Source organism: Rhea americana, unplaced genomic scaffold (assembly GCF_003343005.1).
Source record: "Rhea americana isolate MKP2758 unplaced genomic scaffold, rheAme1 scaffold_117, whole genome shotgun sequence".
NCBI lineage: Eukaryota > Metazoa > Chordata > Aves > Rheiformes > Rheidae > Rhea > Rhea americana.
This window is the reverse complement of record NW_028185228.1, coordinates 263,915-287,082: the sequence shown is the minus strand read 5'-3', so window position 1 is coordinate 287,082 and position 23,168 is coordinate 263,915. Positions and strand designations below refer to the sequence as shown.

At 39.4% G+C, this 23,168-nt stretch overlaps 1 protein-coding gene across 1 annotated transcript in view; it reads left to right on the top strand.

The window, feature by feature from the left end:
- The window catches only part of ROS1 (ROS proto-oncogene 1, receptor tyrosine kinase), a 75,584-nt gene extending 53,676 nt beyond the window's left edge, over positions 1-21,908 (top strand). Inside the window, exons 39-45 of the mRNA XM_085318376.1 lie at positions 1,372-1,501; positions 2,456-2,553; positions 3,183-3,386; positions 4,551-4,685; positions 10,058-10,221; positions 13,175-13,237; positions 21,769-21,908. Coding sequence (XP_085174502.1) covers positions 1,372-1,501; positions 2,456-2,553; positions 3,183-3,386; positions 4,551-4,685; positions 10,058-10,221; positions 13,175-13,237; positions 21,769-21,908 — 934 coding nt within the window. The remainder of the gene's footprint in view (positions 1-1,371; positions 1,502-2,455; positions 2,554-3,182; positions 3,387-4,550; positions 4,686-10,057; positions 10,222-13,174; positions 13,238-21,768) is intronic.
- The last annotated feature ends 1,260 nt before the right edge of the window (positions 21,909-23,168 follow it).

Genomic DNA, 23,168 nt, shown 5'->3' with positions numbered 1-23,168 from the left:
ATTCTTCTATAAGGTTTCTTAAAGTAATCAAAGGGCAGAAAGGGAACACAAGCATACCTGCTTGTTTACAAATCCTCGTGTTAATTATTTAAAATGAACATGCTATTTTCAAAATATGCTATTTTGAAAGCATATTAAAATTCGGCTTGCAGTGTAATGCATACTGTCCCAGTTGAGCGAGGACTGTTTGTTTCTTCTATTTTTACTATGCAGCACTTGGAAAATATTTGAGTTACCTGTGTTGCAAACAGTCATTTGATACTGGATATCAGCGAGTCATTTGTGTCCAAATACATGTAGCAAATTCTCGGGTATATGCGTCGCTTGGGAAGTAATGAATGACAGCTCAGTGGAGAAAGGTCTGGGTGAGCTGAGCTGTAAGGAAGGTGCCAGGTGCTCCTTCCCGGGTTATTGTTTTTGCTAGGGCCGGGGTTTGCCTGATTGAGAGGTATGTGCTGGGGGCCAGGGGGGAGCTGTCAAATTCAGAATCACACTTCTTGTTAAAGAGTTTTTTGACCACACCTAAGATTACTAGAATCGAAAGAGGTTAGAAGAAAAACGTTTTTCTGCTTTATTTGTTTGTTTACACTGGTGTATGTGACAGCACTTTAGACACCGCCGGTTTCCCCAGTAGAGTCAAGTTTCTCGGACTGTCGGTGTGAGTCCCTTCGCACAGCAGTCGGAAGGGAGAACCGTTTCTGAACACAAGACATGTAATTGTGAAAGCTCAGGCACTGACAGAGCCCGTAAATATTCTCCGTTCTTTGAAAAGTGCTAAATGTCAGGCTGCTGATTGCTCTGTCGTAATCCCTAACCTTTTGGACACACACGAGGCAATATCTAGCGTATCTTACTCCTCATACTTCCCCTGCATATTTTATTTTTCTTGAAAACGTACTGTGAGAAACAATTCTCCTTTGGACTGTGTAAATAATGTGGTGTATCTCATGCTCTTACATTTCTCTGAATCAACTGTTCTACTCTGATTACAGTAGTAAAAGCAGTCTATTAAAATACTACAGATTCCTTTAACTTATACGTTGCAATTCATGTTATTCTTAGCTCAGATTGCCATTTGGCTACCTTGCTTTACTTCCCTTTTCCTTGAAACATGATGAAGTGTGCTTTTAATGTGCGTACATGCATTAGACTGCCCACCAAAATATAGTGTAAGTCTGTATTTTGAATGAATGTCCCTGGTCTCTCCCCATGACTGAGCAAATTCAAGCATTGTAAGTTCACGCTGGCGATAGAGGCAGGATTATAAAAGTCAAACTGCTCATTCATTGCCGGCAGCTATGTGCAAGTTATTAGCTATCAACAAGCTGGACTTTTTCATACATAATCTCACAGCCGTTTCCTTCTCTTTAGTAAGTTTGATCACCCCCACATTCTGAAGTTACTCGGAGTGTGTCTGTTAAATGAACCTCAGTACCTGATACTGGAGCTGATGGAAGGAGGGGATCTGCTTAGCTATTTACGAGGAGCCAGGAAGCAAAAGGTAGGGTAAGAACCCCGGCTGATATGTTTTTTAACCCGGCTGCCCACTGTTTCTCAGTTTTTCTTCCTCCTCAAAGGCCCTGTTGGTGTCCAGCCGTTTCTGTGTCTGCAGTCTCCTACCTGCCTTTTCCCTAATGCTCTGAGACCTCAGTGTTCAAGTGCAGAATTTGAATGCAGAGGTGCTATGGAATGGATTGAATGTCAGTAGGCCACYGACAAAAATTGTTCTTCAGTCATGAGATGCCTGTTGAGTTTCTTTCTATGCACACCACGAACAGTGCTTTGAAAAGTGATCATAAATGATGGTAGTCACGTATTTGGTCTATTAGATCTCACATATATATATATATTTTTTTTCTTTGAATAGCAGAAGTATCCTTAATGTGCTAGATAGAGACCAARTATAGAAGAGGATGATCTCCCTGTCTGTACCCCCAAAGGCTTTAGAAAGAAAGAGAAAGAGAGAAATGGATCAACCTCTTTAATTAAGTCATTTTTTTTTTCATAGTCAGCATACAAAATAAGGATATGGATGGCAGGACTGCAGGCCAAAATCAGATCAAATCCACAGTCAGTATTGAATTCAGTGATACACACTATAATTTGTTCTACTAATAAATATAGCAGCAAGCAAACCTAACCTGATATGGGGAAAAAATTTTCAGGATCTCATTTCTTCTGCTACAGCAAAGAAGCAATTCTGAGGGTCCAGGGATATTCTTAGCCACACACCAAAGAACAAGATGTGCTCTTCTCCCTTGCAGGGCAATGATTTGGCAGTTTACCCTGCCAGTAATTGGTGTCTGGTTTTTTGACGTACAGTGATTTTGCACCTCTCTGTGTTTTGCATGTTTTGGAAAAGTCCTATGAGTCTCAAATGAGAAAACATACAGGCTGTCTTTCTGAGTCTGTAAAGCTGGAAGACATGGCTGACTTCTGTCTTTGTTTCTTATAGCTCCAGAGTCCCTTACTGACAGTGACTGATCTTTTGGATATATGTTTGGATATTTGCAAAGGTTGTGTCTATTTAGAGAAAATGCATTTCATACACAGGTATAGAACTTATTTTTTTGGTCTTCCTAGTTTTACCCACAGTATCTGAGTAATTATTTTACCTGGGAAAAGGATTCCTGGGCAAGATGTCACAATATGATGTGGAGGGGAAAGCACCTGGAGTACAGTATAAATTTGTGCCAGTTTGCTAGAATCGCCTTCAGCTCTATCACAAAGTGGTGGGCTACTCTGAGATTCAAACGCAGGACCCTTTGCACAGGAGGCAAGAATCATATCCCTGGCAACACAGAGAAGGGCAAGAGGAGAGACCTGYTTATTGTCTTTGTGTGCCTAATGGGTGGTTATAGGGGACACAGAGCCAGACTCTTCTCAGAGGGACACAGGGAAAAGACAAGGGGCGATGGGCACAGGTTGCAGCTAGGGAAATTAGAAAATGTTCTTCACTATGAGCAGGATCACTCCCTGGAATAGGTTGTCCAGAGAGGTTGTGGAGTCGTCATCCTTGGTGACATTCAAAACTTAACTAAATGAGGTGCTGAGCCACCTGATCTAACCATGTCTGGTACTGCTTTGAGTGGGAGGTTGAACCAGATGATCTCCAGGGGATCCCTTTGGCCTGAGTTACTGTGATGCTAACTCCATCCTCTTGTTTCTKCTTTACAAATCAGGGACCTGGCTGCTCGCAACTGCCTTGTATCTGTGAAGGAATATGAGAGCTGCTCCCGAGTGGTAAAGATTGGTGATTTTGGACTTGCCAGAGATATCTATAAAAATGATTACTATAGGAAAAGAGGAGAAGGACTRCTCCCCGTGAGATGGATGGCCCCTGAAAGCCTCATTGATGGTGTCTTTACCAATCGCTCTGACGTCTGGTGAGTTCTAGCAGCCATACAATTGTCCAAATAATAATGCTAAATCCCACACAGAAAAAGAAYGATTTACAAGAGCAATGATRAATTTGTATATAGCTATGWATAATCATTATAGGCTAAGGCAAATATCTTTCTAACTGATATCTTGTGARCTAATGGAAAGTTTGGCACTATGAYAGTACTTGCATGTATWTTTTTTTTTACTTAATGCTTTGGATTCTAGCTTTGTATTCTGACTGGAAAGAATTGGTATCATTCAATTAAACAATATTGTACTAAGCCCACCATATTTTTTTTTTTTTTGCTTGTTTGGGCAGTGAATTGGCTACCAACATCTTGSCTTTTCCATTCAGTCTTACATTAGATTAATTGTCATTTCCTTCCYACAGGCAAATACTTTCCCTTTCAGTTTGATGCTCTTCTAGTGACTTTTTTATTTTTAAGCTCATTTGTGTCATTATGCCTTTATCCGGATGCAAATTTCTCGTTAACATCAGGGGAAGGTCACAGTAGTTTGTTGCAACAGTATAATTGAAGCAGACATTTGAATGAGTTTGAGTTTACAGTGAAGAAGCAGAGACTTCTGATAGGATGCATGAAAAAAAATAGATCCATTAAGCCTGAGATTCACATCTTTGGGGTAGATATAGGCATTTACAGCTAGGCTGTAGCCCACCAAACTTTTATCTAAGTCTTTAGCCCCTGCAACCTAACCATTTAACTGCCACTCTTACCTTTATCTAAGAAAATCATTTAGTGCTCTGTACCAAACCCTATGAGGTGCTGATTGCTTTGTGAGTGGTGCTCACGAGAACTTGTAACTCTCTCCATTTCCAAYGACACCTCTAAAGATATCTAAACACTTGATTAAGTGAGGGCATGCTCAAATGGAGAGTGGTGCCTGGAGAAACTGTGGGTGTTCAGAGTCTTCTAAAACATATCTGAACGAGTCTGGGAAAGTGTATCAATTCCACATATTTAATTTAGCCATCCTGGAGACTCACTTAAGGATGTAGGGATTGTTCCACGTAAAATTAAAACTACTTACTCCTAATTTTTCTACCTGAGTCTTATTCTTAGAGTGGAGACATTTTAGTTAATTGCTGATAGGGAGATTGCTCATGATCACTAAGGTAACTAAARTTATTTGTTGGTGTTTCTTAGGGCATTTGGAGTCTTAGTGTGGGAAACATTAACCTTGGGTCAACAGCCATATCCAGGTTTCTCCAATACAGAAGTTTTACACCATGTACAATCAGGAGGAAGGCTGGAATCTCCAAACAATTGTCCTGATGATTTGTAAGTTAACTCTGAATATTGTTGGTAATATTTATAAGAGAGCAAGCGGCTTAATGCCAAGTGACCATCATTTTAAATGCCTACTTAGGCCCATGCAGAATTCATCATCCTCCTTTTTTTGTTCAGATAAAACAACYTGCGCTTGTAGCCACTGGCCCTCTACCAACTCATCCAGTAACTCAGCCTGTGAGTGAGAAACTCAACGACAGCTGAAAATTAAGTCGTCAAGTTGAATGGTTGGTGCATACTGGTCTTTTTAACAGGATTTCAGAGATAACATAAATTCAGTCTTGGGCATGAATCTTGTAGYAATTTGATAACAGRCCAGAAGTGCCTGATTAAACTGAGAGGTGCTTTCAGACTGTTTCCTCTAAATTTAACCWGTTGCRTGCAGACATTGTTTAGCTCWGTTGGTTAGAGCGTGGTGCTAATAATGCCAAGGACACGAGTTTGATCCCTAGACAGGCCATTTGTTTGAGGGCCAGACTAGATGATCTCCAGAGGTCCCTTCCAACCTTACCGATTCTRCAATCGCATTTTCTTAGCTGAGAAGTATCTGTACAGAAGAAAGATAGCTGGATCAAAGAAATAAGGGGTAAAAAATTGAACATCCTTTCAGCAGTGGGTTTTAGCTTCGAATCCAACTAGTTCAATATTGGTTAGAAGGTATGATGGCTTTAAGAGACAAATTACTGGTTCCTGCACAGCTTGTGCCTATGATATAAGTGGATGTAACTGGTTCTCCCACTGATAGCTGCAGGAAATATGCTAATATTAGAATTTATTTGGAAAATGAACCATGCTGTCTTTGCAGATATAACTTCTACACAAACCAATAAGAAAAACAGAATAAATGCAGGGCAACAAGAAAACCAGAAGAAAAGCAGAACAGGAAGTCTGCACTTCTGATTAGTCTTTAATTGAATTAGATAAACAAAACTTTCAGTTTCCTTGAAATGGAAGTGTGTTTCCTGAGCACAAAATTCAGATGCAATTAAAAGAAAAAAATATATGTATAGTATCAAACACATATTGTCCTGAAGTGTATGAAGGAGGAATTTGAACCAGATCCTGATGATCATTGAGTATAATCTAGTTTCATGTCTCAATTCCTGTATCGCCCACTCTGCATAAGCAGTAACAGCAATGCACTTGACAGCTGGTCCTGTGAATGGAAGAAGCAGCTAGTTAAGGTGTAAAACTTACTCTTGTGACTCAGGAAATGATATAAGAATAATTCTGTGATTGAAAAACCTGATCTCCCTGGTAGACGTCACATCAATTACAGCGTTCCAAGTTCCAGAGCTGGTGAGAATTTATCATTATGTAGCGTAGCAGAAATATGTATTAACAAGAACAAAACTTTTTCACTTAGGGGAGCTGAGAAAGTAAAGACATTAAGGTTTTGCATTCAGAGAAGAAAGAGAACTGGAAATAATAGAGCAAACGAGAGGCAATTTCAATTTCAATATTTTTTGCTGAGAAATTTTTCCTCAAAAAATTTGTAATAGCTGTCTCATGAATAAAAGTTATAGGTGATAAAGTATATCCATGTACTTGTTTGTTATTCAGGCCCACACAGAGACTCATATGTTGCCTTTTCTGAAGATCTGGCCAATCTTTTTAGAATCATGAAAACTATGTTTGATTGAAGTAGTTCTTATTTTTCAGTCCCTAAAAATTAGTGTAGGAGGTAGGACCTGGTAGGTCTTAAAGGGTGGCTTGCATGTTTTAACTTGTAGGATCCAGGGCCTAATCGCAGTAACCTCATTTTTGAAAGCCAAGAGGTTGAATGAGCTCTTAGACTCTTGTACCATCTTTTATCTCATTTGGTGAACACTCAGCACCTGCAAGCAGCTTCTGTCAGTAGCATAAATAGCTTTTTGCTACTTTGTTTGGTCATTAATGGCATGCCAGGATTCTTGACATTCCTGCTTCCTGCCCTGTGGTTTTGAACCTGCATCAGGACATCAGCGATCAGTAATTGTCTCCTCGGCTCTTTGGTTTGCTCATTGTCATTTGACAAAACAAACCATCACTGATAGGAAGAGAGTTCAAAGGCCAAAATGCTTCAGCTGAGAAGTGTTTAGGAATCTGTGGTAGGCTTACGCTGCAAGGGCAAGTAGGGCTGACACAGAAGCCTTGGGACATAAGAAAGCGGTAAGAAAGTAGGATGGTGATTGAGGAGGAGGGGACAATGGAAGAACTTCTTCCTCTCTTCTCCCAAACTATTGCTCCGGGGAGAGAATCATCTACTTCTGCGCAGAGGAGTGTGAAGTGAGTGAAGTTTAGTAATAAATTGGAAAAGGGGTTTGGAGATCTACAAACAAGCTCACATTTATTGAAATATGAGTTGGGTGTATGATGGCACTTGTTTTGTAGCCAGRGATCCACATTCTGGCATGAGTGAACTGAGCTCAGCTCGCCAATAGCCTGATGCCTTTGGATTGCTTTTAGGAGAGTTTGTACAAGCGTGGTGTCACTTGCTGATCTGAAGCTCTGGTTCCACCAAATGCTCACTCCTATGTTAAATTACGTGGTTGAGTTTGATGATGAAATCTTGATACTAAAAGCTTTTTATCTGATTCTGGGAAAATCCATATGGGAGATTTAGGGGCTGAGAGAGAAAAAAGGCTTGCTCAAAATGCAAGTGCACAAAATGAAGGCAGAGGACCTTTACAGGACTACCTCATCCCAACAWTTTTTTTTTCTTTTCTAAGAAAATCAACGGTGTTTTCCACCTTGCTTGAAAGAAAATTGGCAATGTCCTGTAGCTCACATGCGCTACAGAAAATTTCAGGGATATTTCACTTTGAATCTCCACTAGTAGTTAGCCAATAGAAGTTCTTTGGTTTTCTGGGCTCTCAAGTCCTTACCTTCTCTACAGATGCAACTCTGTTGGACATTTTGTTACCTATTGTCCAGACCAGATAAAACATAATTGTAAAGCCTAGGTGTAGAGATGTACATGTTAGGTGTACACCTAAGATAAGCTCTTAAACCTAGCAAACCTAGTGTTCTGTTTGTATCTGTTATTTTTCATTTCTGCTTGTAAGGCTTTCCCAGTGAGTTAGGGGAATCCTCTGAGCCTCTCCTTCATACTGAAGGAGTTTGGTATTTGGTAGTCCGTGTCTGACCCCAAAGGAAATATAGGAATGTGCTCCAGTTGTCTTTCATATGTGGATAGATATATTAGTCTGGCTTTTACTTTCTTAATCAATCTCATGCTGGTGCATTTCTGGGTTAGTGAAAGTCTATGCCATATGACTTAAGACTTTGAATGTCACAATAAGCCTTGAAAGCTAAATATCACCCTGAAAGTAGCTGTCCCAGCAAAATTTGCAGATACATGCTGAGAAAGGGTGAGAGTTTTTGTGAATAGAAATCAAAAACCTCTCTGAATTAAATACTTTGTGGAAAATATCAGTTTTGGTACTAATTTTTTAAACCAACCAGTAAGTAATTTGATTTAGGAAATAAGAACATGGAATTTAACTAAAATGAGAAAATTCCAGTTCTAACTTTTAGCAGCAATGAATGTCCCCAGTCAGTAATAAACCTGACTGGCTTTGTGAAGTAGATTGTCTATTTAAAAAGTTAGTTATTTAAAAAGAGAAAAGTTGGTCTTAGGAATGCAAAAATATTCGGAACTCACGTTTGTCATGTTCTTGGTTCTTAACTGACTTATGTATCACTTCCTGTTTCTTCCTCCCTCTGTCGGTTTACGGCTGTCCGTTTCTCCCTCTCCGTTAGAGTAGAAGTGTACTCATCAAGCTCTAACGCTGTTTCAGCACCTTGCTACCACTTGCGCGGGGCTCAGCTCATGAGAGACCAAGCACTAACCCGGAGGAGCACAGCACCTGGGCTGATGTTCTCCTCTTGGATATCCTAGAAACGGAGATGACTAGAAAGCAAATTGTTTGGCTGCTGGCATTCATGCCGACTTTAGAGTTCAATGTGGCAAACACTTTGCTGGCAGCAGGAGGAAAACTCTTGAGTTATTTCACTTTGAGTCCTGTTTAGTACTTTTTCATCCGTATTTCCTGTGACATCAATAACTAGTACAGCTGAAAGTAAATAAGGAGCTGAGGAGATTAAGAGAGGTAGAGAATCACTAGCACTTTTTAGATTCCTAAAGCACATTTTCAAGATTTCAGTGAACTGTTTTGAAAAAACAGAACCATTCTGTCCAGTTCTGCAGCGATATGACACAGGTCAATGAAAGGTGGTTCCGAAGCAAACTTTCTAATCATGGTTTTCTTTTGGTTCCAAAGTTTTGATGAAAAATGTCATTGAAAAAACCAGAAGTCAAAACATACCTTTCAGCTGTCATCAAGAGTTTTGTAAAATATACATGTGTAGGAAAGGACAGCAGCCTCCGTCCTTTTAAGATGGATAATTGAGGATCCGAGCAAGCCAATTCATTTCACATAACTCACTAACGCCTGGTATCACATAGCAGTAAGTCTTAGAGGCTGCTTGTCAGGGGAGGATTTGAACTTACGGCTTAGAGGTGAATACTCCGCATTCCATTAACAGCTTCCTGAATCGTCCTTTCACTCACTGCTCAAATGCTACACGCCCCGTTTTGAAATCCTAACACATCTCTCCCCTCCAAACACTTAGCACATCCAGGTGCTGGTTACATTTTGGTTTTCACCCTGGCTTTTGTAGGATTTGGTTTTGTGTAGCTGGGACTCGCCACAATTCATGCCCTCAAGTAAGCAATATAAATCAGCCTTATCCTTTAGACAAGCAGGGAGGGTAGATTTTTTCGCTGAATGGTACCAAAAATTTTGTGCAAGATGAGCAAGGATTCCCCTAAATCCTGAGGAAACTCATACCATGTTTGYCTTAGATGGGAAAACCTACTTGTATTTGTTTTGGACTAGAGGCAGAAATCTATATTAACCCCCTCAGTGCTGGATTCTGCCTCAAACTTCCTCTAAGGTTGAGGTGACATGAGTTTAGGTTCACTTCTGTTTTAAGAGATCCCTTCTTTTCTGTGAGAGAAATATCACCTTATCTGCTTTCACTGAAAATACTGGTGACTTCTTTGGTGAGAGCAGGTGTTACTGGCAAATGTCTTTTTTTTTCCCCCCCGAAAGATGTTATAGCTACTCTCAATCGCAAAAATATCCAGCTTTGTAAAAATTAAAAAATTTGTAGTAAGTATTCCTGAAAACTGACCTTAATTTTGCTTTTCCTTCCTTCACCAGCTGGTGAAAATCATTACACCACATATGAAGTTTTCAGCAGTTGGAAATCTAGACTGTACTTGCCTCTCAGAGGATTTAATGATTTATGCCTGGAGGTGAATGATTCGAATATCTTTAATATTTATGTTTTACCTTTTTTATCTTTTTTTTCAGATGTGATTTAATGACAAAATGCTGGGCCCAAGAACCTCACAACAGACCTACTTTCTTTAATATTCAGGACAAACTGCAAGACATAAGACACTCTCCACTGTGCTTCGTCCACTGCCTTGAAGACAGCAAGGCAGCAACTGGAGTCATCAACGAAGCCTTTGAGGGTGAGTCTGGACCAGCATCTGCTGTTCCCACTGCTTCTGCCCCATGAACTGCAACAAGTGGGATTCAGCACTTCTTTCTATTGCATTTGTCACTACCTCGAATTTTATACCTATAAAATGGGAACAGATGARACTTACTGCTCTCATAATGGACTTGTAAAGATGCATTAGGCACCAATAGGTATCATGCATTAGGTAAAAAGTGGATAAAATCAYCAAGCAGAAAAAACTGTGAAATCGAGACCGAGTCTGCCTCACACAGATGTCCAGCTTGCACCTAAATTTTAGATGCCTCATGACCTCATTCTGCTAAAGGGAGTGCTTATGTTCCTCACAGAGTCAGGAGAGCTTTTGATGGCTTCTGGGTGGGAATTCATTTCGCTTTAAAAGGCATCTACCTCTTCTMCATTAGCAAAACAGAGAAGTTGGGCACTTACTTTAGGAGGACTGGTTCAGTCAGCAGATGCCTGAAAGTAAAACATAAATYAGGTTCTTAAGTAAGCTTTATTCTAGCATGAGCTGTGATAGCCCCAGTCAGGAAATAAAGTGAATAAATAAAAYGTGATTATTTTAGGGACAATATACTTAATGGCACAATAAAGCCCCACTTTATAAGGTCATTATTAAGGTTGCAAAGACAGGAATTCAAAAACTACGTAATACCAAATTTGAAGTTGTTTGTACAACTATGATTCAGATTCTCTAAACGTGGAAAAGAACATTCTGACAGGATCAGAACAAGATGCTTGTTCCATCCTGTAGTAATTCCTCAATGGTTAAATATAGGAAAAGATGAAACCTTAGTGAATAATGTGATCTGAAAATCTGCAAAAAAAGAAGGTTTTTGTCAATTGAAATATTTCATTTTTGTTTCAAACTTTTTTACTGTAACTTTTTTTATATTATGATTTTCTAGTGAAAAATATTCCTGTTAAAAGAATCACAGAATCACACAGAACCACGGAATCTCAGAAAAATTGTTTCCTGTTCTAAAAAATAGATGTTTCTAAATTTTCTGAAGGTTTTTTTTCAGAAAATGTTATTGGACTGGGAAATCGTCTGCCTTGATAAACTGTTTTGATACATCAGTACTTTATGGTTTACTAAAAAATATCCTAACTGATTCTAGGTATGGTATAGTCTTTAATTACATAGTTAAGTAGTTCTTTTTCTATAGGCTTCTACCTATATTCCATTCACAGACATTGTCCAATGCAGTTAATGATGATTCTATTTGATATTTTTCTCATCACTCGGTGTAGCGTTACAAGTGTCAATCTGCCCTACCCCATCATAATTTCTCTCTACATCAACCCCAGCCTGTGCATGGTATCGGTTGAGGTCRTGAGGAAAAGGTACTATGCCATTATAAGGCTGACTGTGTCATAGGCATGATGGGACCAAAGCACACTAGCACTGCCAGCCTAGAATTTCCTACTTTCTAACAGCTGATTTCACAGCCYTTTATCCTACAGTGAAGAGCTTTGTGCATGTAATGTAATTTCTTGGTTTCTTTAAGGGCATCTTCATTCTGAGTAGTGGAGTTTGGGAAAGAGATACTTAAACTGGCAGAAATCTGAGCCTAGCATTGGCTCCGGAAAGTAGTACAGCCAATTAATTAGGCACTTTGCCCAAGCTCATAGGCCTTCTGTTTGGATAGACTACCTCACCTAAATACCACTGTTCTAAAGCCAATAATTCTGGTGTATGATATTCCTCTGATTAGCTCTGTAGTCAGGAGGAGAAACAGGTGTCTACAGACATGTCTCTCATATTTTAGGCTTTTCTTGTAATATGAAAGGAATCACCTTTTGCTGTTCTCTCCACTGATAGCTGGGATCTGGATGACTTGACACATTAGACTTGGACACAACATCTTGGACTTGTTTGATTTTTAGATGGCTACTATAATGCARTGTCCATTGCGGACAGGGCTATGCTGTTTGGCTGCTTGCATCCAATTCTGAGCTAATGTGATTTCCTAGCTTAGACATCCTTGCTCTGTGTTTCCTAGCTCCACTGAAAATAGAGACATGAAAAGGAGTTAAGAAATTCCTGTGGTATCAGTATCTGTCAAAATCATAGAATCACAAAATGGTTGAGGTTGGAAGGGACATTTAGACATCTAGTCCAACCCCCTTGCTCAAGCAAGGTCACCGAGAAGAGTTTGCCAAAAACCTTGTCCAGACAACTTTTGAATCTTTGGTAGGGCTGAAACTTTTAACCTCTGCAGCCTGTCTCTCTGCTGCTGGGAGCTGAGGAAATTGTGGAATATAGGTTGTCACCATTTTGGTGGACCAGGCTTGGTACAGCTGTAACATAATGCAAGTCTCATCTACCTCACACTAATGTGCAAACTGTACTCTTTCCCCATGTTAACTTGTTCAATTTAGGCAAGTCAGTATTTTCATTGGGATGACAAATGCATATTCTTAACACAAAAGTCATTCTTTCACCAAAATTTCAGATTCTGCCACACACAGCAGAAATCACAAAGAAAAAAGCAGCATTTAATTTGTTTGCCAAGGACAAAATAATGTTCTTAGAAATGACCAATTTACCGAAGATGAAAATACACATGGAGACTGACATTGGCTGTGAAAAGTTTAAATTGTTAAAACTTTAAAAATAATTTACAACAGAAAACATGATTGTGTAATGGACTTTCAGAATAGCCTTAATAGTAGTTAGTGGTACTGCATAATGTAGCTTATAATCAGAGATCAGTCAGTAGTGGCCATTTTTGAAATCAGACTCCTTTAAACCTGTTTATAATACCCAATTTGGTAAAATCCATTCCATTTGGTAAGCAGGCAACTCAGTATAGCCTGAGCTTTGGCAATAACTCTCAGAGCCAGAGGCTGTTTTGCCTGGCATGCTCTAGCCTTGCCCTTTTCCCTCGCAATGGCCCCGGTCCCTCTTCCAACATCCTTCCACACTTCTCTTTCCATAGGCTCTGTCCAGCTGTTGTTGCTTCAGTCCCACTGCTGGATCTGCATTGAGATGGGAAATCAAGGCACCTTTTATTCGTACTTCTGTTTCATCTTTTCATGCCTCAGTTCTCCCAACTCCTCCTTGTTTCTTCTCGGGCTCTTTTGTGTGATTATCRCACAGGGGATGCCCCTCAGACAACACTGTAGCTTGAATTTTCGTCCTATCATCCTTCCATACAGGTGTATTTTAAAAGACCAAACATTTGATAAACTCTTTACATGTCCCTATAACACACAYACTTATTTCTCCATGTATTCATAATTCCCTTGTAGGTTATCTCCTTTCCTCAGCCGCAGCCTTTATGAGCCTACTGTGTGTGACTGAAGGTCTACAGTCCTGGCAATATTTAAGTGTTGCTGGATCATCTGATTAGGGATACATGCATGTCGCTGTTCTGTAGCCCTCAGGCCAGAGACTAATTCAGCTGTTTATCTGCCGGCAGTGTAGATCTCTTGCAATGGATTTCAGTGAAATACTGGCTCCAGAAGCGTGGCTGATTTAAGCAAGAGCAGTCAGTTCAGGTTCCACTCAGACTTTCAGACTAAAACGTGTGTTCCTTTGTTCCTTAATGACCCAGTTTGGAACATGGAATATGTCTTGGTCTGCAATGTGTAAAATGCCTTATAATAGATGAGCATTTTTTGATAAGAATAACCTTAAATTTACATTCATTTTTAGCTAGAACTAAATGAAGTACCTCCTGTGTTAGTAGTAGAAAAGTAGAAAAGATTACAGTCAAAATAAATAATCCAGAAGATAGTTCCATGATAGGTTGTCCGAGACGACGTTTTCCAAAACAGTTATGCGGTCATTGGCCTTTGTGTGTAATGAATCTCCTGTCATAAATCTCCTGCCAAGAAATGCTTGCTCTCACCAAGAGACTTGATTCCAAAAGAAAGAGCCAAATGTCAAGCAAAGTGAAATGATAGGCCTCAAAATAACTATGATACTTCGCCCTACATTGGATCATACATCTTCCAAATTCTGTTGAATCTTTACATACCTGTATTTAGCCACACTGTTATCAGGTCAGAGCATGCTATTATCACTATGTCATAGGTGGGAGAGCTGAAAAACACTAGATTGTCTCATCAACATTAATGCCAGTGCAGTATGACACTCAGGCTGCAAGCGTGGGTGCACTAATACGGATACTACGCTAGTGACCTGGGCAGCATGCTAACAGGACAGTATGGAGATGGCAAAGGGACACCAGCTCTGGCATTGCAGGAGTTACCCTTCTAAAGGAGGCATCAGATAGCAGCAAATATACTTGAGCAATACCTACAGCTCCTGGCACTGCTCCCTGGAAGGGAGGGAAGGAATCACTGCAAGAGACAGATTTTGTGGTCCTGATGGTTGGGGTGGCTGGCTGCAGGTTGCAGTACCTCTTCCAGGACCAGAAGATCAGGCAGCAGCCCACTGGGATGTGCTGACCAGTCCTGTGGCCGTAGCAGCAGTGGTTCCAGAACAATATCATTTTTATAAACATCACGGGCTGGAGAACACTTGTCTGTTTCTCTCGGGTATCAGACTGCAGAATAAGCACTGCAATGAGTATTTTATAAAGCCCCAGCTGTTTTAAATATTTTCTGCATTTCTATTGGGACTATGGATATTTCCTCATCTACCTCACACTAATTTCAACCAGAAGCGGTATCAGTGAGAGTCCTGCATCTGAATCCACCTATATTCTGTTCCTCTTTAATTGGGCACAATATCAATCTGAACAGTTGTTGCAGGTGTTCTGCRTCGTGGCAGTTCTGAGCTCTACCAGTCTTGAGTTTTTCCTTCTTGCTCTTATGTGCTTTCCCAGGACATTGAATGCAGGCAGGCAAGACTCGTTAACAACAGTTTTTAAGTGAGGGAAGCAATTTCCAGCTGGAGGACTGAGACACCGGTAGGTTACCTAGGTGGTTTTGAATTAGATGGGAATTATAAAATAGAGGCTGAATCAGCTCCCAGAGCACCAAAATCCTCTGTTTACTGCTGAAACATAAGACTGTTGTTTCAACAAGTGCAAGTAAAGTGTCATGAGTTACCATGCTAACAGGACAATCCTGAGTTGCTGTGAAAGTAATCTATTTGCAGACATTAACTTTTTATTCTTGTAACAAAAAAAAGTATTTTTATACTCTTGCAAGATAGCACTRTATTTTTTCAGTTCCCAAATATGTCCTCTTTATGGATGGAAACGCTTATTTCTTCTGGCAAACCTCTTTGCCTACGCCAGGCAACTGGGCATTAAGCAGCCTGGTCCTTTTGTGACCCAGGAGGACTGTTCTTACCAGTGGTGCTGCTAAATGCTCCCCATAATCCATTTTGGATCTGTAAGGAAAACGTGTAATTGCTCGGAAATTTTGTCAGATCATTACCCTGTTACTGCTAGAAGTGGCTCCTCTGAAGAGAGTAGACGTAAAACAGTTGGAAGAAGCCTGAGGAAGTTCAGGGCAGCCTGTTGTGCCTATYTCCACAGTTATCTTGTAGCTATCCTGTGGACAGGAGACAACCCTCATCTTCAAATCTRTTGCTCAAAATTGTTTCTTCCATGCTGATTTCTAACAAATCACATTATAAAAAAGCTGTTAATATGCTGGGTGCTGTTTCTTCAGTAAAACTATCTGAATCAGTTTTTCTTTAGTTCATTCTTTGGATAGAGGAAAAGTATTTGGGAGAGAAATGCTTTTGACTTGAATGGGCATGAACAGCAACTGAAACAAAAAAGCCTCAAAAGCTGGTTGCTGTTGCCCACAATATTTTATTTTACCAACCATAGTTCTTTTTAAACTGAGTAAAAGAAAACACATTTGGAATGAAAAAGATCTGTTTTAATCCATAAATTGGAGATGCTTCTTGAAAAGTGAAGAAAGATAAACCAGACTTCAGCAATTTCTTCTTTTTCTGCTTTTTTTTCCAAAGCCAGTCGAAGTATTTACTTGCTTTATAACAAGTAAAGTGCTCACTAAAATGGTCACTAGATCCTTTAAAATCTTGGTGCAAAAATTTGTGTTCAGGGGGATTTGGTATTAAAATCTGAGATTAGTGATTTCACCTTTAACTACATCTCTACCCACTGTGCTGACTGAATAGTACTTGTTTTCTGTTCCCCGTGTRTAAGAAGTTTATTTTCCTAAAACTAGTTACTTTTTAAAAACTATTCTGCACACCTCTCTGGATTTGAAGTAATCACTTGGACAAACGGAAACTTCTCTAAAACAGATGTGCAGATAAGAGACAGTTCTTAAACCTTGTATCTAGTCTCCTTTGTATTTTTCTGAAAGTCAATAATCCTCTTCCCCACTTACCTTGGCAAGTGGCTGACCCAAAGCCAGTAGAGGTCAGCAAAAAGGCTTCTTCCAAAATAGTGAGTGGTTACAGCACTGCAGGCAAAAGGGGACTTGGTGGGGGGGATCATTTCTTATTTGTCCCCTAGACAAATATTGTTTAATACCACAGAGTACGCAYGAGCAATATGATATTGCTAGAAAGGTAATGTAACACTTTGCTTTATGCTGAGGGAAAAACTCAGTCAGATGACGTGATACTGTAATAATAATAACTGACATTTGTGTACTATGGGTATATAGATATAGCCAACTAAACCATAAGCACAGAGTTTACCCTGRCTATCTAGATTCTTTGATAGTCACCAGAGAGTTGTAGGCTTGTTCAGAGGATGTTACTCTGACTGTGTACTAGTAAACTATTGTTAAAGAGAAGCGTGTAAAATAAGCATCTCCACAACGTGACTCAATCCCTCCTTTCACCCCATTGTCTGTAGACCACTGACTGTAAAGGGAGCCAAAGCAAGGAGCTTAAACTGAACATAAAAGATCTGAATGATTAAAACTAGGCAAAATGAATCCTACTCTGTGACCTGGAGAAATGGGAATGCTTTCCTGTTTATACAGCCACATTMATTGGAACTGGCCTTTCTTTGGTGCTCTTAGGTAATGCAAGTAATAAGTGATAATAAACAACCTTAACAAGCTTATACTGGTGTTCTTCAAGACAGCATCTTGCACATAGGTTTCTATCCACAAATTTATCATTGGGAAATCTATTAAAATAAAAGATAGGTAGTCAATGCTTTAAGTAGKTTAGTGCTGTGGAAATGCAGGATGAGCAAAATCCTCACTTTTAGCATCATTAGCACCTGACAGAATAGCAAAGCTTAGTGAGTCACCCTCAACCCATGAGCCAGCAATGTGCCCTTGTGGCCAAGAAAGYCAATGGTCTCCTGGGGTGCATTRGGAAGACTGCTGCCAGCAGGTGGAGGGAGGTGATCCTGCCCCTCTACYCAGCCCTGGGGAGGCCTCATCTCGAGTATTGTGTCCAGTTCTGGGCTCCCCAGKACAAGAGAGACMTGGAGCTGCTGGWGAGAGTCCAGCGTAGGGCTACAAAGATGATCAGAGGGCTGGAGCACCTGCCCTRTGAGGAAMGGCTGYGAGAGCTGGGCCTCTTCAGCCTGGGGARGAGAAGACTGAGGGGGGATCTKATCAATGTGTACAAGTACCTGAAGGGAGGGTGTCAAGGGGACRGGSACAAACTCTTTTCAGTTGTCCYRTGTGACAGRWCAAGAGGCAATGGGCAGAAATTGAAGCACAGGAAGTTCTGCCTGACCGTGAGGGGGAATTTCTTCCCTGTGAGAGTGACAGAGCACTGGACCAGGTTGCCCAGAGAAGTTGTGGAGTCTCCTTCTCTGGAGATCTTCCAGGCCCGCCTGGATGCAACCCTGTCTACCATGCTCTAGGTGACCCTGCTGAGCAGAGAGGTTGGACTAGTCGATCTCTGGAGGTCCCTTCCAACCTTACTGATTCTATGATTCTATGAAACCATGTGGGATGATATGCTTGATTAGACAGAAAACATATATCTCAACTGATATATCATAATAACTGATAATACATAATAAAGCATTAAAACAGTTATATATTTGTTCTATTTATATTCTTACTGGAAGCATGCAGAAGCCTAAACACAACACCTACAGTTGCAGGTGGTCAACAGGTTTCAGTAAAATACTCCATCCATAGAACTGTCTCCTTGCCCTGACTGACATAACTGAGATGGAGAAGTCAGGGTTTGATAATCAAAGTTTTCACCCTTAGTATTTATTAAACAAATAAGTCTCCAAGTGTTTGTTTTGAATGTGCCCACTGTAGAGTAGATCTTTCTGCCATTTCCATAAATCAGCCATTCTCCTGTACTCTAGCACATAAAGTGCATGGACAGGACAAAGGGCAGAATCTAACATGTATAAGAAAAACAAGGATATTAATGGGAAAAAAGTAAATGTGACTGCCCTTCTCAAATAAGTGATCCTTCCCATATCAAGCTGCTAAGAATTATATGTGAATGTATTACCTAGAATTAGTAACACCTCAGACTGGATAGTTAGCTAGTGTAAATCACTGGAGTCCCACTGGTTTCTAAGAAACTATGTTAATATACACTAGCTGAGGATCTGGGCTCRAAATAATTTTAGTAGAAGATTAGTATCTCTAGATCAATTTGTTCAGTCTCTGCCAGTCAATTTTTCTACTGACCTTTTTTTCTGTTATCACCTTCTGAAATTAAACTCCCTAAAAACCATCTGCTTATCAAGACATCGTAAAAATGTGCACCCTTCCACAAAGAATGTCAACACATTTAGTAGATACACACAGCCTACTAAGCAGGTAATGAAACACACTCTGTGAATGATTGTTTCTTACCCCTGAGGCAGGATCCATAACCCACCCAAGAGGCCTGGTCAACACTGCATGCTAGCTTAGTACAGGAAGCAGCTGAATGAGATGCTGAGATTTGGAAATGGGAAACACAGATTTTACCAGATTGAGACCAGTATCCTTGGAGGAAACTAAGCAAACAAACTCTGTCCCTCATTAGCATGAGCCAGGAGGTCATAGTTTCTTGTACTGCTTGATTTGGTGTTCTTTAGAATAAGGTTGTTGCCTGCTCCTGAAGAGGTGCATTGTAATTAATTTACCTGCAGCTTGGCTAGGATATTGTGCTTAACACCTCTGCTAGGTAAAGGGCCCAAAAAGTTCAAGATCATATGCAATTAACACCTGAGACAGGTGTCTATGCAACTACAGCTTTGAAYACACTGTTTTGGTTACTGGAAGGAGTCTACCTGCGAGAGCACAGATTTTAGTGTGCTTAACGTGTACATAGATCTGGACTTAGCCTGCTGCATGTCCTGAGGTAGGTTGTTTAAAACCAACATACGTAACTCTACACTATGCAACAGTCTACAGTGTAGACAGCCCCACAAGATTTAAGTGTTTGGAGTTGACTTCCCAGCAYGACTTTAGATTCCATGAAGGTGTTCCTTGGAGGCCTCCTCTCGGGGCATTTTGTTGGCTCAGCCAGACTGCTTGTGAAATCTGAGGGGATCACATCACATGGTTTATCTGGTATTTACTCGCATACAACCCAGCATGACTATATATYAATCAACTAATTTTAGCAATGTTAAAACTGAAAATAAAAGAATAATATCTCATGAATATGCTGACCTGCTTCCCCACTCCAGCTTCCCTCTACCTTCCTTTAAATTCTTATGGGTTTTTGGAAGGGGCTTTCTAAGGGTATTCACGCTTCTCTCCATTGCTGGCCATGGCTTATGGCTTTCCAGTGTTGGTGCTGCTTCTACTTCTCATATTTAGGGGAAATTCCACAGCATATTGTGTTTTTTTYTCTCAACTGCTCATTTTCAGTCTCTTCTATATCCATCCATCAAATAACTAAGTGAGTAAAAATTGCAATGCCGACTTGTATGAGAGACAAGCATTGTACTCCATAGTTTGACATATTTGTATAGACTTTTTGGCTTATACAGCAGTATACATGGTGCTAAACTTTCACGAGTGCCGAATGCTCTGCTAACAGGAAAAGACATGGCAGTGAAGGAAAGGGCATACACAGTCAAAATCTCATTGTGAAAGAATGTAATATCACTTATCTCTATCGTATCATAGAAGAAAGGATACCAACTTTATATTCTTCCTGTGTTTGAATGGATTAATGCATATTCTGCAAAAATAGTATTTCTTGCTTATTTTGTCTGCAAAGCTCAAAAAGTAAAAAGCAAGGCAAGGTGTTCAATTTATATCTCCTTTTCTGTGTAATGAGAAATGCAGTGTCATATAGGCTAAAAGAGGATTATAATATTTTATATATTCTGTAGTTCTTCAGACCTGTCGGGGAAAGAATTAGTAATGTATCTATATATCTGGTAAAAATATCTCARTGACCTCATACTCACATTTGTGTAAACATCACCTCATCAGTTCCAGATACTTATACAGGAAACAAATCTGAATGCTCCTCTAGTGTTCTATACTTAGGCAGGTCAGCCGGCTTATGTCTAGTCTGTAAATACCCGGTTTTACTTGGGTCCTTATTTTAAGGTTTCTCTCTTAAGAGTTTGCTGCAAACATGCCCTCAGCATTTGCTAGCATGCCTTTTCCAAAGCRACTTGCCCCTGAGGGTTTCCATTAAAAGCTTTATTAAACAAAAACCAAATACAAAGAAAAGCCGTACTGGCTGATGAGGCTTTGGTGCGGATTGAATTACTAAATATCGCCATAATAGTCCTGAACTGACAAAGTGAGTATCAAATGATTTTTCTTAGCTGTCAGTCACTGTGGTATGTGAACACAGTCTATTCTATATCCCAATCCTCATCTCACTAATAGGTTTCTTAAATTAAAATTCACTTTCATATTTTTTCCTGATAATCTCCTAACTGACCCTAGCATGTGGAACAGACTTCTGACTTCATAGCTTGCAGGGGAGAGGTGGTGATTACAGTGACATAATAAACTGTATGTTGCCTGGTGCAACAGTGCAATGCTTGGTATCCTTACGAGTAGATGACCCTGCATGTCACATGCTTCGTTTTCCAGTTGTGAAATAAAATAAGGAGGGACGGTAATAAAAAAAGGTATGTGTTACTAAGAATAAATACAYAAAATAGCAACAGTAATAACTTGAGATTTTAGTTAATTATTTTTGCATTAAAACAAAAAAAGATGTATTCCTTGCAATAGACTCTGGGCAACTCTGACTATATAAACAACATCAAATTAAGAAAAAAAAATGTTAGAATTGTGAAAATGTGCTGGATTTTCAAGTTTAAGCTTTTAGAAGGACAGAATATTATAACTCTTCTAGAAAAAGAGGTTATTAGAATTTAGTAGGAAGAAAACTGCCTATATTACAAGACACTTTAGCCTAATGGATTATGTAAAGGTACAGATTAAAATCACATTGGTCGTACGTACGCCATTTTTACTACTAGAAGAAGCAAATCATATATTCATAATGGCTTTGCTACCTATGATGGCATGAGTGTTGATGATGAACCATCCCTCAGTGATTTGGTTAAAGATATAATCCATGCAGGCAATAGCAGAAAATAAATTTGAATCATCAGTCACTCCTTATACAGTCACCAGACAAACTTTCTCCACCAGCTGTGTGACTTTCTTTGCTTGCTAATACTGTGTGTATATGACCGTGCTGTTTTTGTTTTAAATGCAGATAACGAGGTTCCATGTGCAGATTCAGACAGTATTCTTTCAGCCACGTTAATGGAAACGAGGAATCAAGAAGGCCTAAATTATTTGGTGCTAGTCAAAGACAGCAACCAAGGAATCGCTGAGTCTACTGAACTTAGTTAAGTCTGGTTACCTCTGCTTGAGGACAGGAGAGAAAGCTCTACGACAGAAGACRTAAATCAAGATAAACACTGTGCACTTTGCCACACTTATAAAGACTTCTTAAAAAAACCCACCTTTTTCAAATATTTRAACTGCTAGAAAGTATCATAAGGTGTTGAATGATGTGTAGGAGCATAAGTAGACAATTATGTATCTTCAGATATTCTAAACCTTATGATCTGAGTGTTTCACAGCAGATAAAGGAATAAAACTTGTAATCAGATGACAAATGATTTTACCGTTACATTGATTAACTTTACTCAACCACATGTACCTCAGCTTTTTTGGTACATCTTGGTATACATACTGTCTTGCTTAGAAAGGAGGCCTGGTGTGCAGTCCCATCGACAGGACCCACTGGCTCATGAAAACAAGAACAATTGAAATCCATTTATTCTTGCACAGAAAAAAGGTTTTTTGTACTGGAAAAATTAGCTTAAATTGTAGTTGTGGTTTTATGAGCTCCAAATCAGAAAGCAGCTGAAGAAAGGTGGCTGTGTTTTTCACTGCTGGAGATGGTTTATTTTATTATTTAATTAAAAAAAAAAATCTTTGCAATCATGTTCTATGTTAAGTTGCACAGCAATTGATCTGTGAATCAGATGAGCCTCTTTTTCTTACATTTCTTGTCATTTTCCTTTTTAATCTTGGTCATCCTCTCACTTCTTATTAGACTGAGCCTTTGGATAAAGGGAAATACTTTTCCTTGATGTGTTTGGAGATCAAATCAAAATATATAATAAAACAACAGAAAAAATGAATACTGAATAAAATATAATAAGCTTTTGGTAAAATTTCATTATGAATAGTAAATTGCTAATTACGCATGGCTGTTTATTGACATTTGTCAGTAATCTAGAATTGCACTTGCTTTTGTACAAATATTTGATAGTGGGGGGCACTGATGAGTAGTAGAAGCACAATCTGATGTATGTATAAATTTTTAAGCTGCACCACCAAACTGAAATCAGGTTTCAAAAGCTTCTTAAGTAGAGATCCAACACAGAGGAACAAGAAATTTGATTTTTGACCTTTTGGAGATTTTACTCAAACAAAATAAAAATTAGRGAGTTTTTGATTTAAGGTCTTAAAATCCCAACAAACCCATTTAAATGATCTATAATTATATTAATCAATTGTTGTTTTCATTCACAAAACAGGTATACAAACAGGATTTGGTAAAAACAATAGCTGCAGCACTTCTACCACTTTTTCCCCAAA